The 22553-nt window shown below is 44.1% G+C and overlaps 1 protein-coding gene across 3 annotated transcripts in view; it reads right to left on the bottom strand.

Moving 5' to 3' along the window:
• Window positions 1-22044, bottom strand: part of GOSR1 (golgi SNAP receptor complex member 1) — a 118451-nt gene extending 96407 nt beyond the window's left edge. For 2 of the 3 annotated variants that reach the window (XM_073667976.1, XM_073667978.1), the window contains exons 1-2: window positions 21922-22044; window positions 7329-7449 (exon numbers count right to left, since the gene is read on the bottom strand). In XM_073667976.1, the coding sequence (XP_073524077.1) occupies window positions 7329-7449; window positions 21922-21952 (152 nt within the window). In that variant the 5' untranslated portion in view covers window positions 21953-22044. The remainder of the gene's footprint in view (window positions 1-7328; window positions 7450-21921) is intronic. The other variant, XM_073667977.1, reaches the window with a different exon arrangement.
• Window positions 22045-22553: the final 509 nt, after the last annotated feature.

The following is a 22553-nucleotide window of genomic DNA, read 5'->3' as shown; positions in this document are numbered from 1 at the left end:
CCACAGAGAGGGTGTCTGAGATTGACAGCTGCCATCCCACAGTTATAGCTGGGATAGGAAAAAACTATGATCCTCGACAATTAACTTGTGTGATCATATGCGAATGCTGCATTACAGAGGAGAAATATATCTTTGTACAGTGTTAGACAGTAGATAGAAAAATATTAAGATTTGAGAGTCCTCAGTGGTTGATACCTTTTAATGGGTAACTGAAAAGATGGTAACAAATTGCAAGACTACTCAGGTCTCTTCATCAGGCATAGTACAACACAAAATCTGAATAGTCACATATTATACACAACAGGACACAGAAATAATGCAATAGATGAGACAGGTGACGTGAAGCAGAACTATCATTATGGGAGAGGAATAAACAGTTGTGGCCGTAAGTATTGGAACAGTTTATAGATAAGGAGTGTGAAAGTTTTATTGTCCTATGAGAGAGGTCTGGTCCATGATTGTGATGCCCCCACAGGTCTGAGGAGCACAATCCTTAGCTGACATAGAAAGACATAAAGCCATGTGACACATTCAGGCCTGCACTGAGTGTGTCAAAGGTTGTCATAAGTTTGTATTCCCAGACTCTTTAGTCTCTCTGAGATTTGAAGTTACCTTTGTATCCCTGATCACAGCATCATGGACATGAAATTACTGGTATTAAGAGGCTGCCCCCAGGAAGAAGTATATGCGAAAGGCAAGTCTGCCCATCCCAGCTGTCATTGTGCTCTTTCAGGTATCTCCCTCATTCATATGCAATCTGTATCCTTCAGTCTCATTATATCACTTTTATGTTTCCAACACTTGGTTTGGATATATTGTTTGCACTATATCTCTGAATACTTTTGACATATATAGATATTATAGCTGAATGATACAATTGCATACGCTTATGATTCTCATATGTCTATTAAGTACTATTGCATGCACTATATCTTTGATTATCTTGGATATAGATATAATATATATATATACATACAGACTGCTCAAAAAAATAAAGGGAACACTTAAACAACAGAATATAACTCCAAGTAAATCAAACTTCTGTGAAATCAAACTGTCCACTTAGGAAGCAACACTGATTGACAATCAATTTCACATGCTGTTGTGCAAATGGAATAGACAATAGATGGAAATTATTGGCAATTATCAAGACACCCTCAATAAAGGAGTGGTTCTGCAGGTGGGGACCACAGACCACATCTCAGTACCAATGCTTTCTGGCTGATGCTTTAGTCACTTTTGAATGTTGGTTGTGCTTTCACACTCGTGGTAGCATGAGACGGACTCTACAACCCACAGAAGTTGCTCAGGTAGTGCAGCTCATCCAGGATGGCACATTAATGCGAGCTGTGGCAAGAAGGTTTGCTGTGTCTGTCAGCGTAGCCTGTCAGAGGCTGGAGGCGCTACCAGGAGACAGGCCAGTTCACCAGGAGACGTGGAGGGGGCCAACAACCCAGCAGCAGGACCGCTACCTCCGCCTTTGTGCAAGGAGGAACACTGCCAGAGCCGAGCAAAATGACCTCCAGCAGGCCACAAATGTGCATGTGTCTGCACAATCGGTTAGAAACCGACTCCATGAGGGTGGTATAAGGGCCCAACGTCCACAGATGGGGGTTGTGCTCACAGTCCAACACCGTGCAGGACGCTTGGCATTTGTCACAGAACACCAGGATTGGCAAAGTCGCCACTGGCGCCCTGTGCTCTTCACAGGTGAAAGCAGGTTCACACTGAGCACATGTGACAGACGTGACAGAGTCTGGAGATGCTGTGGAGAGCGATCTGCTGCCTGCAACATCCTTCAGCATGACCGGTTTGGCAGTGGGTCAGTAATGGTGTGGGGTGGCATTTGTTTGGAGGGCCGCACAGCCCTCCATGTGCTCGCCAGAGGTAGCCTGACTGCCATTAGGTACAGAGATGAGATCCCCAGACTCCTTGTGAAACCATATGCTGGTGCGGTTGGCCCTGGGTTCCTCCTAATGCAGGACAATGCCAGACCTCATGTGGCTGGAGTGTGTCAGCAGTTCCTGCAAGATGAAGGCATTGAAGCTATGGACTGGCCCGCCCGTTCCCCAGACCTGAATCCGATTGAGCACATCTGGAACATCATGTCTCGCTCCATCCTCCAACGTCACGTTGCACCACATACTGTCCAGGAGTTGGCGGATGCTTTCTTTGGATATGGTCTAAGGCTATGTGCCCACGATGCAGAAATGCTCCAGATTTTTTCTGCGCGTTTCTGCATCTCCCTTGGCAGAAAAAATGCATGCGGATTGTACATGAGTTTTTCCTGCCAGGGACATGCGGATGTGAAGCGTTCTTCACATGCATTTCCGCATGCGGGTTGACAAGCGCTTTCCAAGCGATTTTAGCATCACTTGGAAAGTGCTTGTCAACTTGGTCACACTATATAAATCCATGCAAATGGCATGGATTTATATAGTGTGACCCCAAAGAATGGTTAAAAATAAAAAAATAAATCTATACTTACCTTCCGATAGCCCCCGCAGTCTTGCTTCGCTCCGTCCTGGCTTGCCGGCAGATCGCAGTACACTGAAGGACCTGCCGACGTCAGCATCGCGTGACCCGTCACAGGACTATGACGCCGGCGCAGGTCCTCCAGTCCATCGCGATCTGCCGGCATGGGAGGAGGAGCGCACCGGTGGCCGTCAGAAGGTAAATATAACATTTATTTTTTATTTTATTATTTTTTTCACAGGTTCTATGGTACCCGGGTCTGGAGGAGAGTCTCCTCTCCTCCACACCCAGGTACCATCCGCACATTGGAACGCATGGAATGCGCATCTACATATACAGTGATGCGTAATCCATGCGTTCCAATGCAAGTCAATGGCGGCGAAAACGCAGCGCTTCCGCAAAATAATTGGTAGTGCTGCGTTTTTTTCCGCAATGATAATCCGCAGCGGAAATTTCCTCAGCATGTGCACAGCACATGCGGATTATCATTGGGGAACATGGCAGGCCTTCTACCATGCGTTTTTTAAGCGTTTCTGCAGCGTGTTTGCCGCTGCGGAAATGCTTAAAAAACGCATCGTGGGCACACAGCCTTATACTATGCCTGATGAAGAGACCAGAGTAGTCTCGAAAGCTTGCACTTTGCTACCATCTTTTCGGTTAGCCATTAAAAGGTATCAACCGCTGAAGACTCTTAAATCTAAATATTTTACAGAGGAGAGGCATTTCCAATGTGTTGAGAATGAACTAAGAAGCTGAGACAAGTGAGGGCCATGTAAGAGTTGGGACAGGAGCACAAAGGAAATCAGTGAGGATGAGCATTAGGCTATGTGGCTACAACGTCTTTAATCTGACGGTGGAGCCGCCTGAGTTTTCTTTCACAAAGCGACTTTAGGAAAACCCGGTGGCTCTTTTCCTGAAGCAGCTCTGCCAGCATTTTTGCAGCGGCTCTAGCCCATATTTTCTATTATAGAGAGCAAAGAACATGTTACTTCTTTTAACTGTTCCAGGGTTTCCGATCAGTGAAGCGGTTTATAAAAAAAGTTACATAAGCTGGAAGATGTGCACAGCCATGTCGTTTTGACATTGCTCTGCATTATGTCCCTTTTTGTGGCGCTTTCTCAGGCAGATTGCGGACGGAATGTGCCTGAAATAGACAGCTGCACATAACCTTAGTTTATTTTTTGAGCAGTCTGAGAGCTTTCACCCTTTAGCGACCGCTGATATGCATTAAAACGGTGGATCGGAAATAAGGCTGTAGCACCCCCCAGACTCCGACACATCAGTGCAGAGCAAGCTGTCAAATTTCAATGCCATGTTTACAATCGCCACTCATAATGCTGTGAGCGATGACTTTAGCCGCTCCGTGCACCACCCCTGTGACTGAAAGCTCCCAAGAGGAATAAAGATAATTTTATACCAGCCATGCTTTCAGTAAGGTCGCCGGAGAGCAATGTAACACTATTAACCTGCAAACTGACCCTATATCTGCAGATTAATAGAGTTTGGGGACATGACAGATTCCCTTTAAAGTATAATTTAAAGAGAATGAGTCACCCCCCCGGGCGAGATCCGACCTCTACTATGGACATACAGGGTATAGAAAAGTAAATCTATACTTACTTGTATGGCCCATAGCAGAGGTCTGATTGCAGAGAATTCTGGTTTTATAACGTCTGTTTTCCAGAGGCTTGGCGGACACCAAGCAAACCCCTCCTATCTGCTTACTATTCCCCTAAATCGCCGCCTCTGTGCTAAATTACCATATCCCCCCTCCCCTGCACGTCACAGGGCCCTGTGACGTGCCCTGCTCTGTCTCTCCTCCCATGGAGCGCGCTTTGTTTCCCTCCGGCCCCGTTTGGCTGTGTACTGCGCCGCAGCCTTGTACTGTGCAAGCGACGATGAGTCAGAGACTTCCACTCCGCTGGCAGTACACAGCCAAACGGGGCTGGAGGGAAACAAACCGCACTCCATGGGAGGGGAGGCAGGGCCCTGTGACATGCAGGAGAGGGGGGAATATGGTAATTTAGCACCGGTGCGGCGATTTAGGGGAATAGTAAGCAGACAGGAGGGGTTTGCTTGGCGTTCCCCGGATGCCAAGCCTCTGGAAAACAGACTTTATAAAACCAGACCTCCGCTATGGGCCATACAGGTATGTATAGATTTACTTATACCCTGTATGCCCATAGTAGAGGTCTGATATCGCCCAGGGGGGTGACAGATTCCCTTTAAGGTGTTTGGTGAACATATACAATTAAAAAAAATAAAAAAAATAAAAACATAGAAAAATTTGCTGCATCCTCAAGGCTAAAATGAGCCTCATCCTAAAGGTAACCCCTTTCCCTTATGTATGGCGAGGGTGGGAAATCGTTTGTGTGAATTGGAAAGCATGTAATGACGGGAAGGCTCAGTAGCTATGCGATCAGCAATGACAATGACCCTGAGTGGAGTTGGTATTAATCCAAGAAGTTTAACCCCTTAGATCAGAGGTCCCCAACCGCCGGTCCGCGGACCAGGACCGGGCCGTTGGGGTTTTTCAGCCGGTCCGCGGGGAGAGGGGGCCCCTCCAGCCTCCAGCAGGGCCGCCATCAGGGCATGACTGCCCTGACTCCAGTATGGGGCCCGGCCGGTAGGAGCCCCCTCGGAGCCCCCCTCTTGTGCGTCTCTCTCCTCATGGGGCCCCCGGCCGCATGCTAAGCGCCGGGTCCGGGACATCATAGCGCTGCGCTGCTGCGGCAGCACCTTCATGATTCCCCTGACTTCCGGTCATGTGACGGCGCCGTCACATGGCCGGAAGTCAGGAGAACCTGGTGTCAGCGATTTGGACGAGCGCCAGGATTCTGCAGGGATCGCATGGGGGTAAGTATAACAAGTTTTATTTTTTTTTAAATACAATTAACTAGGAGTGGGGGGAATGGGAGATGCACATGGGGGGAGGGGAGAGATGAGAGATGCACATGGGGGAGGGGAGAGATGAGAGATCCACATGGGGGGGGAGGGGAGAGATGAGAGATGCACATGGGGGAGGGGAGAGATGAGAGATCCACATGGGGGGGAGGGGAGAGATGAGAGATGCACATGGGGGGGAGGGGAGAGATGAGAGATGCACATGGGGGGGAGGGGAGAGATGAGAGATGCACATGGGGGAGGGGAGAGATGAGAGATCCACATGGGGGGAGGGGAGAGATGAGAGATGCACATGGGGGGAGGGGAGAGATGAGAGATGCACATGGGAGGGAGGGGAGAGATGAGAGATGCACATGGGAGGGAGGGGAGAGATGAGAGATGCACATGGGAGGGAGGGGAGAGATGAGAGATGCACATGGGAGGGAGGGGAGAGATGAGAGATGCACATGGGAGGGAGGGGAGAGATGAGAGATGCACGGGGGGGTGAGAGATGCACGGGGGGGATGAGAGATGCACGGGGGGGATGAGAGATGCACGGGGGGGATGAGAGATGCACGGGGGGGGGTGAGAGATGCACGGGGGGGTGAGAGATGCACGGGGGGGTGAGAGATGCACGGGGGGGTGAGAGATGCACGGGGGGATGAGAGATGCACGGGGGGGATGAGAGATGCACGGGGGGTGGATGAGAGATGCACGGGGGGGTGAGAGATGCACGGGGGGGATGAGAGATGCACGGAGGGGATGAGAGATGCACGGAGGGGATGAGAGATGCACGGAGGGGATGAGAGATGCACGGGGGGTGGATGAGAGATGCACGGAGGGGGATGAGAGATGCACGGGGGTGAGCTGCACATGGGGGGGTGAGAGATGCACATGGGGGGGTTATGTTTACATAACTTTGTTGCCTTATGAAGGGCGGGGGGGGGGCCCCCAAAAATTTCTTGCACAGGGGCCCACTACAGTCTGTGTCCGCCCCTGGGATGAAGTAAATGCAGCTGAACAGCAGCTGTCAGGACAGCTGCCCTGTCCTGCTGCAGGGCGTGATGGGGCCTCAGTGATGCGGCTCCTGGCACAGCACATTATGTGGGGCTCCTGGCATAGCTCCTGGCGGGGACCTGGTCTACACTATATGATAAGTATGCACTAAACGCCAAATCCCTCCATTACCCCGCCCCCATATGACCAAAGCCCCGCCCACCCCACCCCCTCCTTGCTGGGCCATGGAAAAATGATCTTGCTTCAAGCCGGTCCCTGGTGCAAAAAAGGTTGGGGACCACTGCCTTAGATGCTGCGTTAATAGCGGTTGCAGGATCTATGTTGTTAGACAGAGGGAGGGGCTCCTCATGACACAATCACTGCCCCTAAGAAATGAATGACGGGTTTCAATTGGTTTTCCATGGCAGCAGGACGCCTAACAGTAAATCTATAACAATAATCAAAACCTCGGTTTGAAGTACTAAAAATATAAAAAGCATGAAAAATTACTCTATTGTTACAGTGAAAAACGCTTTAGTTTGGGAGACAAAACGAACAATATAGAATTTTTTATTAATAAGATATATATTTAAATGCATGTATGGCTGTTTGCTTCTTATTAATGTGCATTTTTAATACCGTACAGCACACAATGTAATCTATAGGCTATCCTCGATTATTTTATGGTGCTTTTTCTCCATAGATGACAGTAGGAAAAGAGAAGAGAAAACCTGTAATATTGGTCATGGTCATCCATACAGACAATTCTTGGGACACTTTCTACAACTATTGAGATAAACAATAGTTTTATTATTGTAGTTTCCTTGCAGTTATTACAGAGGCTCAGAAGAAAACAAAATTGTGATGAGAATTAGCCATTAGAATTTTAACGTGAACTTAAAAACTAATAGGAAAAATTGACCCAAAGAAAAGAAAAATAAACGAATTAATAAAAAAAAAATATCAGGTAGTACCTATACCTGTCGCGTCTTCCCTCTCTTGAGTTACTGTGGGAATAGCTTGTGCAGAGTTTGCTAAAGGAAACTAATTTGAGATCTAGCTCATTTTCCAGTTGTCTGGCCTGCTTCCTCAGATCTGTTAATGGAAAAAAAAACAAAAAAAAACACACAAAGTTACATAATCACATACATAAAGTATTACAAAAATATTCCAATTTAACATCATAATGTATATACATATTTGTCCTTATTCATGCCCGATAAAGTTGTAGCAGCTCGGTTATAGATAGAAAAACGGAGAAACAAGAGTCTGTGCTACTTATTATCCCACACAAAGATAGGCAGTTGAGTAACCATAATAAAAAGATTTCAGTATGAAAAAGTGTGAATACCTATTGTTGTGGACGCGGCAGTTTTAGTTTTTAAATATGATTTTTTCAATAAAATGTATACTTTTCTAAGTAGCATGGACTCTCGTTTCTCCGATTTTCTATCATCACATACAGTACAGACCAAAAGTTTGGACACACCTTCTCATTTAAAGAATTTTCTGTATTTTCATGACTATGAAAATTGTACATTCACACTGAAGGCATCAAAACTATGAATTAACACATGTGGAATTATATACTTAACAAAAAAGTGTGAAACAACTGAAAATATGTCTTATATTCTAGGTTCTTCAAAGTAGCCACCTTTTGCTTTAATGATTGCTTTGCACACTCTTGGCATTGTCTTGATGAGCTTCAAGAGGTAGTCACCGGAAATGGTCTTCCAACAATCTTGAAGGAGTTCCCAGAGATGCTTAGCACTTGTTGGCCCTTTTGCCTTCACTCTGCGGTCCAGCTCACCCCAAACCATCTCGATTGGGTTCAGGTCTGGTGACTGTGGAGGCCAGGTCATCTGGCGTAGCACCCCATCACTCTCCTTCTTGGTCAAATAGCCCTTACACAGCCTGGAGATTTGTTTGGGGTCATTGTCCTGTTGAAAAATAAATGATGGTCCAACTAAACGCAAACCGGATGGAATAGCATGCTGCTGCAAGATGCTGTGGTAGCCATGCTGGTTCAGTATGCCTTTAATTTTGAGTAAATCCCCAAAAGTGTCACCAGCAAAACACCCCCACACCATCACACCTCCTCCTCCATGCTTCACGGTGGGAACCAGGCATGTAGAGTCCATCCGTTCACCTTTTCTGCATTGCACAAAGACACGGTGGCTGGAACCAAAAATCTCAAATTTGGACTCATGAGACCAAAGCACAGATTTCCACTGGTCTAATGTCCATTCCATGTGTTCTTTAGCCCAAAAAAGTGTCTTCGGCTTGTTGCCTGTCCTTAGCAGTGGTTTCCTAGCAGCTATTTTACCATGAAGGCCTGCTGCACAAAGTCTCCTCTTAACAGTTGTTGTAGAGATGTGTCTGCTGCTAGAACTCTGTGTGGCATTGACCTGGTCTCTAATCTGAGCTGCTGTTAACCTGCGATTTCTGGGGCTGGTGACTCGGATAAACTTATCGTCAGAAAAAGAGGTGACTCTTGGTCTTCCTTTCCTGGGGCGGTCCTCATGTGAACCAGTTTCTTTGTAGCACTTGATGGTTTTTGCAACTGCACTTGGGGACACTTTCAAAGTTTGCCCAATTTTTGGACTGACTGACCTTCATTTCTTAAAGTAATGATGGCCACTCGTTTTTCTTTTCTTAGCTGCTTTTTTCTTGCCATAATACAAATTCTAACAGTCTATTCAGTAGGACTATCAGCTATGTATCCACCAGACTTCTGCACAACACAACTGATGGTCCCAACCCCATTTATAAGGCAAGAAATCCCACTTATTAAACTTGACAGTGCACACCTGTGAAGTGAAAACCATTTCCGGTGACTACCTCTTGAAGCTCATCAAGAGAATACCAAGAGTGTGAAAAGCAGTTATCAAAGCAAAAGGTGGCTACTTTGAAGAACCTAGAATATAAGACATATTTTCAGTTGTTTCACACTTTCTTGTTAAGTATATAATTCCACATGTGTTAATTCATAGTTTTGATGCCTTCAGTGTGAATGTACAATTTTCATAGTCATGAAAATACAGAAAAATCTTTAAATGAGAAGGTGTGTCCAAACTTTTGGTCTGTACTGTACATACACTTCTTAAAGAAGACCTGTCATCAGGTAAAAAAGTGTCCAGTTTCTGCTCTTACTTTATTCCCACTGCTCCCCTGTATAAGTCCGCCAGTACGGTTCCAGAGATATGAGGATTTTTATTTATCGCTGCTTTTTATTATGTATTGCAGCCTTAGGCTATGTGCCCACGTAGCAGATTTGATGCAGAGCGTTTTTGCCTCTCTCTGGCAGAAAAAAACGCATGCAGATTTACATGCGTTTTTACATGAGTTTTTCAAGCACTTTTCCAAGCGATTTTGCGCATCACTTGGAAAAGTGCTTGACAAGTTGGTCACACAATATAAATCTATGCAACCGGCATAGATTTATATTGTGTGACCAACTTAGATGCTTTAAATGCTGCATCTATAGTATAAAAAAAAAAAGAATTAAAAAGTTAAAAATAAAAAAACCCTGTATACTCACCTCTCCGGTCTACTCCTGGCGGCGCTCCTCTCTCTTCAGTGTCCCGCAGTGTACCTGCAGGACCTGCGGTGACGTCATTTAGTCAGCTGATGGTCACGCGACCGCTGACATCAGCGGTCAGGTGATGGTCATGTGACCATCAGCTGACTAAATGACCTCACAGCAGGTCCTGCAGGTACACTGCGGGACACTGAAGAGAGAGGACGCCGCCAGGAGGAGACCGGAGAGGAGAGTATACAGGTTTGTTTTTTTTTTTACTTTTTTATTTCTTTTTTTCACCGCCTGGTAACCGGGATGAAGAGGAGTTGTAGTCTCCTCTTCATCCCGGGTACCACATGCACCGCGATTACGCTGCAAATTTGCAGCCATTGAATTTAACTGAAACGCAACAAATCCACATATACCTGCGGGTTTGCTGCGCTTCAATGTTCCTCAATGGCCGCGAATTTGCAGCGTAATCGCGGTAGAAATGGTCATGCTGCGTTTTGCAACGCAATGCGAATTTGGCGCGCAAATTAGCGCATCATGCGCACAGCACATCCGAATTCACATTGCTTTGCATGGCAGATGGTTTTACAAGCATTTTCGCGGCCGTAAAAACGCTGCAAAAACGCTACAAAAACGCTACGTGGGCACATGGCCTAAAGATACGCCCCCAGAAAATCCTGTGATCCACACCCCATTGGTAGACAGACTAAAAATTAGCACTAAATAAAAAAGGCCCATATCTATGGAGCTATATGCCAGATTTACGGGGAAAAAAAAAAATGTAAAACTCAAGTGAGCGGCAGGAATAAAATACGTGCAAAAAATGGCCACTTTTAACTTGGCGACAGGTCCTTTTTAAATTTGCACAATAAGGCTATGTTTACACATCTTGTTTTTTTCAGTGTTTTTTTCTGCATCAAAATCTGATCTCTTGCCAGGAGGTTGTTCAGGATTTTTCTTGCTTATTGCTTGTTTTTTGGTGCGTTTTTTTCACTGTCTTTTTGTCTCTTTTTTGCATGTACATAAAGTTCAGTGAAAAAAAAAAATTCCATTCTGGTTTTGGTACAAAAAACGCTGAAAAAAAAACACTGAAAAACATGACACCTCCGTTTTTGGTGAGTTTTTTCAGCGTTTTTTTCACCACCCATTACTTCCAATGGGTGAAAAAATGCAAAAATTCATGCAAAGCACAAAATCCTGCTAAAAAAAAACCATGATGTGTGCATGAGATTTCTGGAATCTCAAAGACTTTGCTGGTACTGCAAAACGCAGCAGAAAATTTGCATAAATAAACGCATCAAAAAATGCTGAAAAAAATACAATGTGTGACCATAGCCTAAGAGTTTGTGCACACAGGTTGTATAAACTGCGGATTTCCTGGAGGAAAAATCTGCTGTGAATTAGTTTTTGAAACAAGCTTTTGGAGTAAATCTGCAGTGTTACGGTAATTGAGCACTGCAGATACATAATCCACAGATTGTCAATTTATGCGGCAGATTTCTCCTTTGCAGTGATAAGAGTGAAATGTGTGGCAAAACTGCAGCATTTCTTCAATGAAATCTGCAGCATTTTACCCTTATGGGAAAATACACTTTTGACTGTAGTATATTGTCTCCATATTTCAGACACACAGAAAGTTTTTTTTGCAGAGTGGAAACACTTAAAAAAAAAAAGGGTGTGTGAAATCAGATCCAGGTCGTCAATACATCAAGAAACTGTCCAATAATAACTTGACATTTTTGTTCTACTTTTTAGAAAGTTCTATAGTATAAAATACACTGAAATTACACAATATTCTAATGCTTAAACCCTCCACAGCTGCACTTATAAGATAAGAATAGGCCAATTTCTAGCATTTCATGGCTTGGCTTTTCAGAAGTTATTTGCACAAGAACTTGTCCTCAAAGATCTCGGATAACTTGGACCTCTCTCTGTCACCAATGCAACCAGAACAAAGGAAAGCCAGCATAGAAAGTTTCCAAGTGAACAATCTCAAATATTGGATATGTCAGAGCAGCAATCATTTAACCAGAGGGAAGATGTGTGTCGAAAAAAGCAGGACCCAGTTGAGAAGTGAGGCCACTCATGGTCATCTGAGTGGCCTCAGGTCCTGATCATAGGAAAAGGACACAGGTCACTATTAGTACATGACAGAAAGGCCTGCCATCGGAACATGACTAATAAAGAAATGGATTCACTGGTGGAGGGGGGGGGGGGGGGACAGAAAACAATCTGGGAGATAATTTATGTGCTGATGTTTCTCTGTTCTGTAAGACTTATTGTGTACACCACACGTCATACTCCGCCCCGTGGGCCAAATCTAGCCCGTAGGGTGATTATATTTGGCTCCCGACACCAGAACTGCCACCCCTACGTGGGCCCATCATACTGTATGGAGGACTATGCGGGGCCCATCATACTGTACGGAAGACTATGCGGGGCCCATCATACTGTACGGAAGACTATGCGAGGCCCATCATACTGTACGGAGGACTATGCGGGGCCCATCATACTGTACGGAGGACTATGCGAGGCCCATCATACTGTATGGAAGACTATGCGAGGCCCATCATACTGTATGGAAGACTATGCGAGGCCCATCATACTGTATGGAAGACTATGCGAGGCCCATCATACTGTATGGAGGACTATGAGAGGCCCATCATACTGTATGGAGGACTATGCTAGGCCCATCATACTGTATGGAGGACTATGCGAGGCCCATCATACAGTAAGGAGGACTATGCGAGGCCATCATACTGTATGGAGGACTATGCGAGGCCATCATACTGTATGGAGGACTATGCGAGGCCCATCATACTGTATACTGGTTGGCCCGCTACTTTGTCCAAATTTTCATTTTGGCCCTCTGTGTGTTTAAGTTCTACATCCTTGGTCTACACATATGAAAGGCCTTCAATATCACATAGGTTGGGGTCTAAAGATCTCCAACACATTGGATCAAGATCTGCCAAACCCACTGATTACAGCAGGACCAGATGACCATTTGATGAGTATGGATACCTCCTGACTCTCTAGCATCGGATCGTAGGCACTATAATGCGCGATCCTTTGGTTTTCAGAGAAGATCAGTGTCCAGCAGCAGCTTGCTCCTCTTTACCCATAGAAAACACATGGATGCTCAGCAAAGCCAAATGCTCTATTGTATGGTAGGGGAGATCTGCCCGCTCAATGAGCGTTGGCACTCTGCTGTTCAGCTAGGGCATGAGCTGCCATACCAGGTACAACTGTTACTAAATGTATTCATACACACAGTTTTATTTTAGTGTAAAGAGCAAATATTTATTTTCCCCAATTAATTCAATGGGAGAACATGGTGCATTCTGCATGCCAAAAAACACCAAGAACTGGCATGATGTTTTGATATTTTCAACATAGAGAAAAACACATGGAAATGTGTGATATGCACTTTGGGCAAATTTTCTCACTGAAATAAATTTGATTATTTAGAAGAATACCTAAACTTTCTATGACTTTTGTGTTTTCATTGGCTGTAAGCCATAATCATCAACATTAACAGAAATAAACACTTGAAATAGATCACTCTGTAATGATCCTATATAATATATGAGTTTCACTTTTTGTATTGAAGAACTGAAATAAATTAACTTTTTGATGATATTCTAATTTTGTGAGATGCATCTGTATTAGCAGATTTAAGCAGGTAAAGGCCGCTTTGGCATCTGATTAGTAAATGTGATTTTTTTTTTTGTTTGTTTTAGACTTTAAGAAAACAAAAACCCCTTTCAATGTAATTCAGAGCGATCAATTCTAAACTTTTGCGCTTGTAAATTCTTTAGAAATTCTGACAGAGACAAACAGTCTGACTTCAGGTGATCAGGACGTACAGGTTTTTTTTTTTGCTGCAAATCAAACAAATAATTCTGAAAAAATCCCGACAACTGAATCTTTACATTGCTGCACGTGGAGTATTGTCATTGTATTGTAGGCGACTAGTCAGCAGAAAGGTCCTGTGCAATCACAATATTTGTGAGCATGTAATTCTGTAATGGTCCATTTAGATGCCGATCTAGACCCACTAATGAGCGACGATCATCTATATACAAGTTGATCTGCGCTCTTTTACTAGCTTGTTTACACGTGTTGATGAAAACAGATGGGAGTTCATTCACGATCATTCTGTTCCCACACAGCCTACATTATCAGCAGCACTTCACCTGCTTATGATGGGCAGTGTGCTGCTTATAAAGATGATTTTTATGTCTACATGAATGATCTGATCATGTAATGAACAAGAGTTTTGCTCGTTCGCTGGCACATTTATATGGGCCAATAACTGTGAACAAGCATTCTTCAGGGAAACATGTTCACTCATTATCTGCTTGTCTAAATGTGGCATTAGTCTAGGGGTACACAGACATTTTGTGCAACAAGAAGATTGTGATGTTTCATAGCATCAACAACCTAATGAGACTAATGCCATTAACCATCATAAAAAATGTAAACCTGATGAAAGTATAACTATGACTTGCATGCAACCTGTCTGTAAGTTGGCTTTTTTTTTTTTCTTTTTAATAGCCAGACTACTACAGACAAGTCACACTAAGGCCACGGTCAGTATTTTACATCAGTATTTGTAAGCGAAAATCAGGAGTGGGTGATAAATGCAGAAGTGGTGACGTGTTTCTATTAGGCTATGTGCCCACGATGCGTTTTTTAAGCGTTTCCGCAGCGGCAAAAACGCTGCAGAAAAGCTTAAAAAACGCCTGGTAGAAGGCCTGCCATGTTCCCCAATGATAATCCTCATGTGCTGTGCACATGCTGCGGAAATTTCCACTGCGGATTATCATTGCGGAATAAAACGCAGCACTACCAATTATTTTGCGGAAGCGCTGCGTTTTCGCCACCATTGACTTGCATTAGATCGCATGCATTCCGCATCACTGTATATGTAGATGCGCATTCCAAGCGTTCTAATGTACGGATGGTACCCGGGTGTAGAGAAGAGGAGACGCTCCTCCAGACCCGTGTACCATAGAAAACTGTAAAAAAAAGAAAAAAAAAAAAGAGTAAAATAAAAAATAAATATATACTTACCTTCTGGCAGCCCGCGGTGTGCTCCTCCTCCCTTGCCGGCAGTTCGCGATGGACTGAAAGCATATGACGGGTCACGCAACGCTGACGTCGGCAGGTCCTTCAGTGTACGGCTGCTGGCAAGGGAGAACGGAGCGAAGCAAGACACCGGGGGCCATCAGAGGGTAAGTATAGATTTATTTTTTTATTTTTTACCATTCTTTGGGGTCACACTATATAAATCCATGCCGTTTGCATGGATTTATATAGTGTGACCAAGTTGACAAGCACTTTCCAAGTGATGCTAAAATCGCTTGGAAAGCGCTTGTCAACCCGCATGCGGAAATGCATGTGAAGAATGCATCACATCCGCATGTCCCTGGCAGGAAAAACTCATGTACAATCCGCATGTACAATCCGCATGCGTTTTTTCTGCCAGGGAGATGCAGAAACGCTCAGGAAAAAATCCTGAGCATTTCTGCATCGTGGGCACATAGCCTGAGGACAGTTTCACATGTTTGCAAAATTCAGACATATGAAATCGAGCTAAGGATATACAGTACAGACCAAAAGTTTGGACACACCTTCTCATTTAAAGATTTTTCTGTATTCTCAAGACTATGAAAATTGTACATTCACACTGAAGGCATCAAAACTATGAATTAACACATGTGGAAATATATACTTAACAAAAAAGTGTGAAACAACTGAAAATATGTCATATATTCTAGGTTCTTCAAAGTAGCCACCTTTTGCTTTGATGACTGCTTTGTACACTCTTGGCATTCTCTTGATGAGCTTCAAGAGGTAGTCACCGGAAATGGTTTTCACTTCACAGGTGTGCCCTGTCAGGTTTAATAAGTGGGATTTCTTGCCTTATAAATGGGGTTGGGACCATCAGTTGTGTTGTGCAGAAGTCTGGTGGATACACAGCTGATAGTCCTACTGAATAGACTGTTAGAATTTGTATTATGGCAAGAAAAAAGCAGCTGAGTAAAGAAAAACGAGTGGCCATCATTACTTTAAGAAATGAAGGTCAGTCAGTCCGAAAAATTGGGAAAACTTTGAAAGTGTCCCCAAGTGCAGTTGCAAAAAACATCAAGCGCTACAAAGAAACTGGCTCACATGAGGACTGCCCCAGGAAAGGAAGACCAAGTGTCACCTCTGCTTCTGAGGATAATTTTATCCGAGTCACAAGCCTCAGAAATCGCAGGTTAACAGCAGCTCAGATTAGAGACCAGGTCAATGCCACACAGAGTTCTAGCAGCAGACACATCTCTACAACAACTGTTAAGAGGAGACTTTGTGCAGCAGGCCTTCATGGTAAAATAGCTGCTAGGAAACCACTGCTAAGGACAGGCAACAAGCAGAAGAGACTTGTTTGGGCTAAAGAACACAAGGAATGGACATTAGACCAGTGGAAATCTGTGCTTTGGTCTGAGGAGTCCAAATTTGAGATCTTTTGTTCCAACCACCGTGTCTTTATGTGACACAGAAAAGGTGAACGGATGGACTTTACATGCCTGGTTCCCACCGTGAAGCATGGAGGAGGAGGTGTGATAGTGTGGAGGTGTTTGCTGGTGACACTGTTGGGGATTTATTAAAAATTGAAGACAGACTGAACCAGCATGGCTACCACAGCATATTGCAGCGGCTTACTATTCCATCCGGTTTGCGTTTAGTTGACCATCATTTATTATTCAACAGGACAATGACCCCAAACACACCTCCAGGCTGTGTAAGGGCTATTTGACCAAGAAGGAGAGTGATGGGGTGCTACGCCAGATGACCTGGCCTCCACAGTCACCAGACCTGAACACAATCGAGATGGTTTGGGGTGAGCTGGACCGCAGAGTGAAGGCGAAAGGGCCAACAAGTGCTAAGCATCTCTGGGAACTCCTTCAAGATTGCTGGAAGACCATTTCCAGTGACTACCTGTTGAAGCTCATCAAGAGAATGCCAAGAGTGTGCAAAGCAGTCATCAAAGCAAAAGGTGGCTACTTTGAAGAACCTAGAATATAAGACATATTTTCAGTTGTTTCACACTTTTTTGTTAAGTATATAATTTCACATGTGTTAATTCATAGTTTTGATGCCTTCAGTGTGAATGTACAATTTTCATGACTATGAAAATACAGAAAAATCTTTAAATGAGAAGGTGTGTCCAAACTTTTGGTCTGTACTGTATGTATAGCGCATCAAGGAGACCACATTGAAGAAAGCTCCTATAGTTATCAATGAAAATCGCATTATATTGCAACTCATATGCAACATATCTATAACTGGGTTGTCTTCTTCTGACAGCTCTGAATCAGGCAGGGGACAGTAAGTCACACACATATTTTAGGTTGTACAACTTGTGCGGCAGCTTGTGTCACAATACATCGTCATTTATCCCTAACCTAAAGTGTTTCCCTCTTGACACTCTAAACAACTTAATCACCTATATACCATACATGTTAGTCCCTGTACCCCAAGTACCAAACAAAGATAAAACAGGTGGACAACCAAGTGGATAGAACTCACATATGTGCGCTGGACAATGGTGCCACGAGCCCTATGCGCGTTTCGGCTACCGTGCCTTCTTCTGGGGCCTGGGAGTATATACTTTCGCACTCAGCACTTTAGCATTATTTATGCATGTTGTTCATACACTGAGCATACCAATAATATGGAAGGTTATTGTATCATTTATTATCTCACTATTACTTATTGTTCCTTGTGGATATATTGTTTTATCACTCACACTTTTATGTCATCATACTTTTTGGTCTTATTGTATTTACGTGTGCTGCTCTTTGGTGCCTATTTGGCAACAGCCACCAATTATTTTTCACCACATCTGCTTTTATTTGTCTAGTGTTGTTTTTAATATTTTGAATAATAAAGTATATTTATAAACATTTTTTTTTTTTGCATTATTTCAGAGGTCTGTTTGCTCTTGTGTATCCAAGGAGTTGATGAGATGATCAGCATTATAATATATACCACTATACATCCCATAATATCATACAATGTTATATATCCAGGTAAGGGCCGATATCAGCAGACAGTAAACCTGAACCTATTGAAACCTGCGTGAACTGCACGTATGGAGCAGGCTCAGGAGCCGAGTCTGCTCCATACAGAGCAGGTGCAGGTTGTATTGAACAGCCAGTACCCAAGTCCAACAGCTGTAATTGGAGCTAGAACAAATTGCAGTTTAACCCCTTAGTTGCTGCTGTCAACTGCAAAAGCAATATTAAAAAAGGTTGGGAATGGGATGCTGATTGTGCTGTCATGACAGAAAGCGGCCAACTTACAGAAGCACTCCCATCAAAATGTTTATCTTCTTAATATATTGCAATCATCATATTATATAGCACTGTGTACTTACAATTGCTCATTTTGCTCTTTTACCCAGTTAATTCTTCTCTTTTCTCTGCTTTATGTATAAACAGGAAGTCTCTCTTACCTGCATTTATCATTCCCCTTTTTAACTCCTGACACAGCTGCGCTTTCCTCCCCACCCCCCCAGGGACTTTTGCAGTGATTTATGACTAATACAGGGAAAATTGACCTCCTGTTTCTACACAGAGCCTAGAAGGACTCAGCTAGCCAGTTTTTAATCACATGATGTCCTAGACCTACTCTAAAAGAGATTAACTGGGTAGAAAGTCAAAATGAGCAATTGTAAGTAACACAGTGCTATATAATATGATAACTGCAATATATTAAGAGGATAACCATTTTAATGGGAGTGCTTCATTAAGATGCCCATATCGGCCATGTTTGTACACCTATGAAGTTGAGCCTGTGGTTGCGCTTCACAAGGGAGCGGTAATGTTACAATTCACAGCAAAATATATATTTTTTTTTTTTTTTTCAAATCACCCTACTTTCTTCAGAATGTTAGTGAAATATAAAATGAAAAAATAACATTTCTGGGTTTGCCAGGGGTGCAACTTTCCAAACTAAGAAAACAATATATTATTTATTAACATTGACGTACAAAGCCGTCCATAATCTGTATCCTCCATATATCTGCGAACTAATCTCCTGTTACCTTCCAACACCTAATATCCGATCCTCTCAAAATCTCGTCTCCTCCACACTTACACATTCCTCACCCAATCGCCTTCAAAACTTCTCCTGAGTATCACCCACACATCCAATTATCTGCCAGTTTCTGAACTTTCAGATGTAACTTGAAAATGCATCTCTTCAAGAAAACTTACAGCCTGCACTGGCCCAGCAATAACTCCTGCCTCATCACCACCACCAGACCTGCCACAACCCCTGCAACCTACTGTCTCCTTCCCTATCATTCTGTAGCATGTAAGCCAGCAAGGGCAGGGTCCTCTCCCCTGTGTACCAGTCTATCATTGTTAGTTTGTTCACTGTAATTTATATTTGTGCACACCTAAATAATATAACCTTATATTTTATTAGACAAATTTCATAAGTGACAAGTTAAAACCATAATAAAACCAACAACACCGTAGCAGACAAAACACACATAAGATAAAGTATATAGTGGGAATGCCCATTAATAATTATACAAGTAGGTGACCAAATATTGCACTAAATCCAAGATATACACTGCTCAAAAAATAAAGGGAACACTCAAATAACACATCCTAGATCTGAATGAAAGCCTGTATGACCTCCCTACAATGTCTGGGCATGCTCCTGATGAGGTTGCGGTTGGTCTCCTGTGGGATCTCCTCTCAGACCTGGACTAAAACATCCGCCAACTCCTAGACAGTCTGTGGTGCAACGTGACGTTGGTGGATGGAGCGAGACATGACGTCCCAGATGTGCTCAATCGGATTCAGGTCTGGGGAACGGGTGGGCCAGTCCATAGCTTCAATGCCTTCGTCTTGCAGGAACTGCTGACACACTCCAGCCACATGAGGTCTGGCATTTTCCTGCATTAGGAGGAACCCAGGGCCAACCGCACCAGCATGTGGTATCACAAGGGGTCTGAGCATCTCATCTCGGTACCTAATGGCAGTCAGGCTACCTCTGGCGAGCACATGGAGGGCTGTTCGGCCCTCCAAAGAAATGCCACAGAACACCAGGATTGGCAAAGTCGCCACTGGCGCCCTGTGCTCTTCACAGATGAAAGCAGGTTCACACTGAGCACATGTAACAGACGTGACAGAGTCTGGAGACGCCGTGGAGAGCGATCTGCTGCCTGCAACATCCTTCAGCATGACCGGTTTGGCAGTGGGTCAGTAATGGTGTGGGGTGGCATTTCTTTGGAGGGCTGCACAGCCCTCCATGTGCTCGCCAGAGGTAGCCTGACTGCCATTAAGTACCGAGATGAGATCCTCAGACCCCTTGTGAGACCATATGCTGGTGCGGTTGGCCCTGGGTTCCTCCTAATGCAGGACAATGCCAGACCTCATGTGGCTGGAGTGTGTCAGCAGTTCATGCAAGATGAAGGCATTGAAGCTATGGACTGGCCCACCCGTTCTCCAGACCTGAATCCGATTGAGCACATCTGGGACGTCATGTCTCGCTCCATCCACCAACATCACGTTGCACCACAGACCGTCCAGGAGTTGGCGGATGCTTTAGTCCAGGTCTGAGAGGAGATCCCACAGGAGACCATCTGCAACCTCATCAGGAGCATGCCCAGGCGTTGTAGGAAGGTCATACAGGCACGTGGAGGCCACACACAATACTGAGCCTCATTTTGGCTTGTTTTAAGGACATTACATCAAAGTTGGATCAGCCTGTAGTGTGTTTTTCCAATTTAATTTTGGGGGTGACTCCAAATCCAGGCCTTTATTGGTTAATAAATTTGTTTTCCATTGATGATTTTTGTGTGATTTTGTTGTCAGCACATTCAACTTTGTACAGAACAAAGTTTTCAATGAGAATATTTAATTCATTCAGATCTAGGATGTGTTATTTGAGTGTTCCTTTTATTTTTTTGAGCAGCTTATATATATATTTCAAGGATTGTAATACATAGGGTTAACTGATGAAAGAATGCAGGTACAACAGTTTAAACCATATAAGACATGTATTGGTGCCTATATCCAATACTTGTATGATTATTAATGGGCATTCCCACTAAGCACTTTATCATACGTGTGTTTTGTCTGCTACGGTGTTATTGGTTTTATCTTGTCACTTATGAAATTTGTCTAATAAAACATAAGGTTATATTATTTAGGTGTGCACATTTTAGTGTCTTTCTGTTCTTCCATTATAGTTTAGTGTCTATACATAAGGGGCACCCTATATGTGTATGATGGTTGTGCATCCTATTTTGTACATATTGTAATTTATATTTGTGTCTTGTATGTAACCCCTCCTCATGTACAGCACCATGGAATCAATAGTGCTATATAAATAATTTATCCCATACGGTAAACGCAAAGACAAAAACAAATCAAAATGGGAGAATCACTGATCTGTGGTCATTTCGCCTTCCAAAAAAACATGGAATAAATACAGATCAGGAAGTTGTATGGACCCCAGAATGGCAGCAATCAGACCTAGAGCTCGTACGGCAAAAATACAAGTCTATCGATAGAAAAATAACAAGAAAAGATTCTGGAGGGCGAGGAGGAAAATCGGAAGCAAAGATGAGAGGGCTGGGACTGTGTTGTCTGAGGGGCCGCTTAACCCAGCAGCCGCCCCGATCCTGACATTTCTGGGGTATTATTACATGTGCTGCTTGTACAATGAGATATCCCTGGACATTATGGTCTGTGGAGGGCAGACTTCAGGTTGTCATGGTAACAGCAGGACTCTAACTCATAAGCTACATTGTTGTTATCACTTGTGGAAGCCTCCACTGCTGCTCAGCCCCATTACAGCTCTGTAATAGGAAAGTCTTCCCTGCAGAGGTTTATTCCACTACACTGCAGGCTGATAACAGTGCTGCACAGGTAACTCCGCGCTGCCAGCAGCCTGCCCGGAGCCCCCACACACACATTGCTCGGTGCCCCCGGTACTGCCCCCATCTAGTATCCGTTTCTCACCTTCCCAGTAGTTACTGCTTCCCGCCGCCATCTTTGTTGTCCAACGTCACCCAGTCCGACGAGTGGCTGATAGAGATGAGAGAAATTGGCTAGAAAGCCGCTCTGACGAGCCAAAGAGGTTCCCACCCAGCGGATGCGAGACAGCGCCACCTGCTGACAGGAGATGAAACCGCTGCTGTTATGTTCCCAAGGGTGATGAGAGCAGTGTGCTGTTGGGCCTGACATTGTGTAGTTTTGTCATTTGTGCTGAATGCGTCAGAGACCAGAGTTATAAGTTATTCTCCATGGTGACACAACAATCAGTTCTACTACAAATGGCTTTTATTTATATAGCGCCAGCATATTTCGCAGCACTTTACAATAAGCAAGAACATGTACAGATAATCCTTATGTCTTTCCAGTCTTTATGTGCCCAGCTTCTGTTAAGTGGCCCGTTTTCCAGATTTTGAAAACCCACTCCCCCTTCTGTAGTTAGTAATAAAATAAACCAACCCAGCTTTACTCACCCTCCCCTGGTCCAACACAGAGTCTCCTCCGCTGCTCCCGATGTCTGTTATTGTGTGCAGCAATGTCGTCACATCGGTAGCTCTGCAGCCAGTCAGTGACCTCAGTGGTTCCTGCTGTCTACTCAG

The sequence above is a fragment of the Phyllobates terribilis genome, unplaced genomic scaffold (assembly GCF_046119375.1).
Source record: "Phyllobates terribilis strain yellow unplaced genomic scaffold, ASM4611937v1 Scaffold_2__4_contigs__length_985480577, whole genome shotgun sequence".
NCBI lineage: Eukaryota > Metazoa > Chordata > Amphibia > Anura > Dendrobatidae > Phyllobates > Phyllobates terribilis.
Note: the sequence above shows the minus strand (reverse complement) of the source record. Positions and strands in the feature narration are given on the sequence as shown.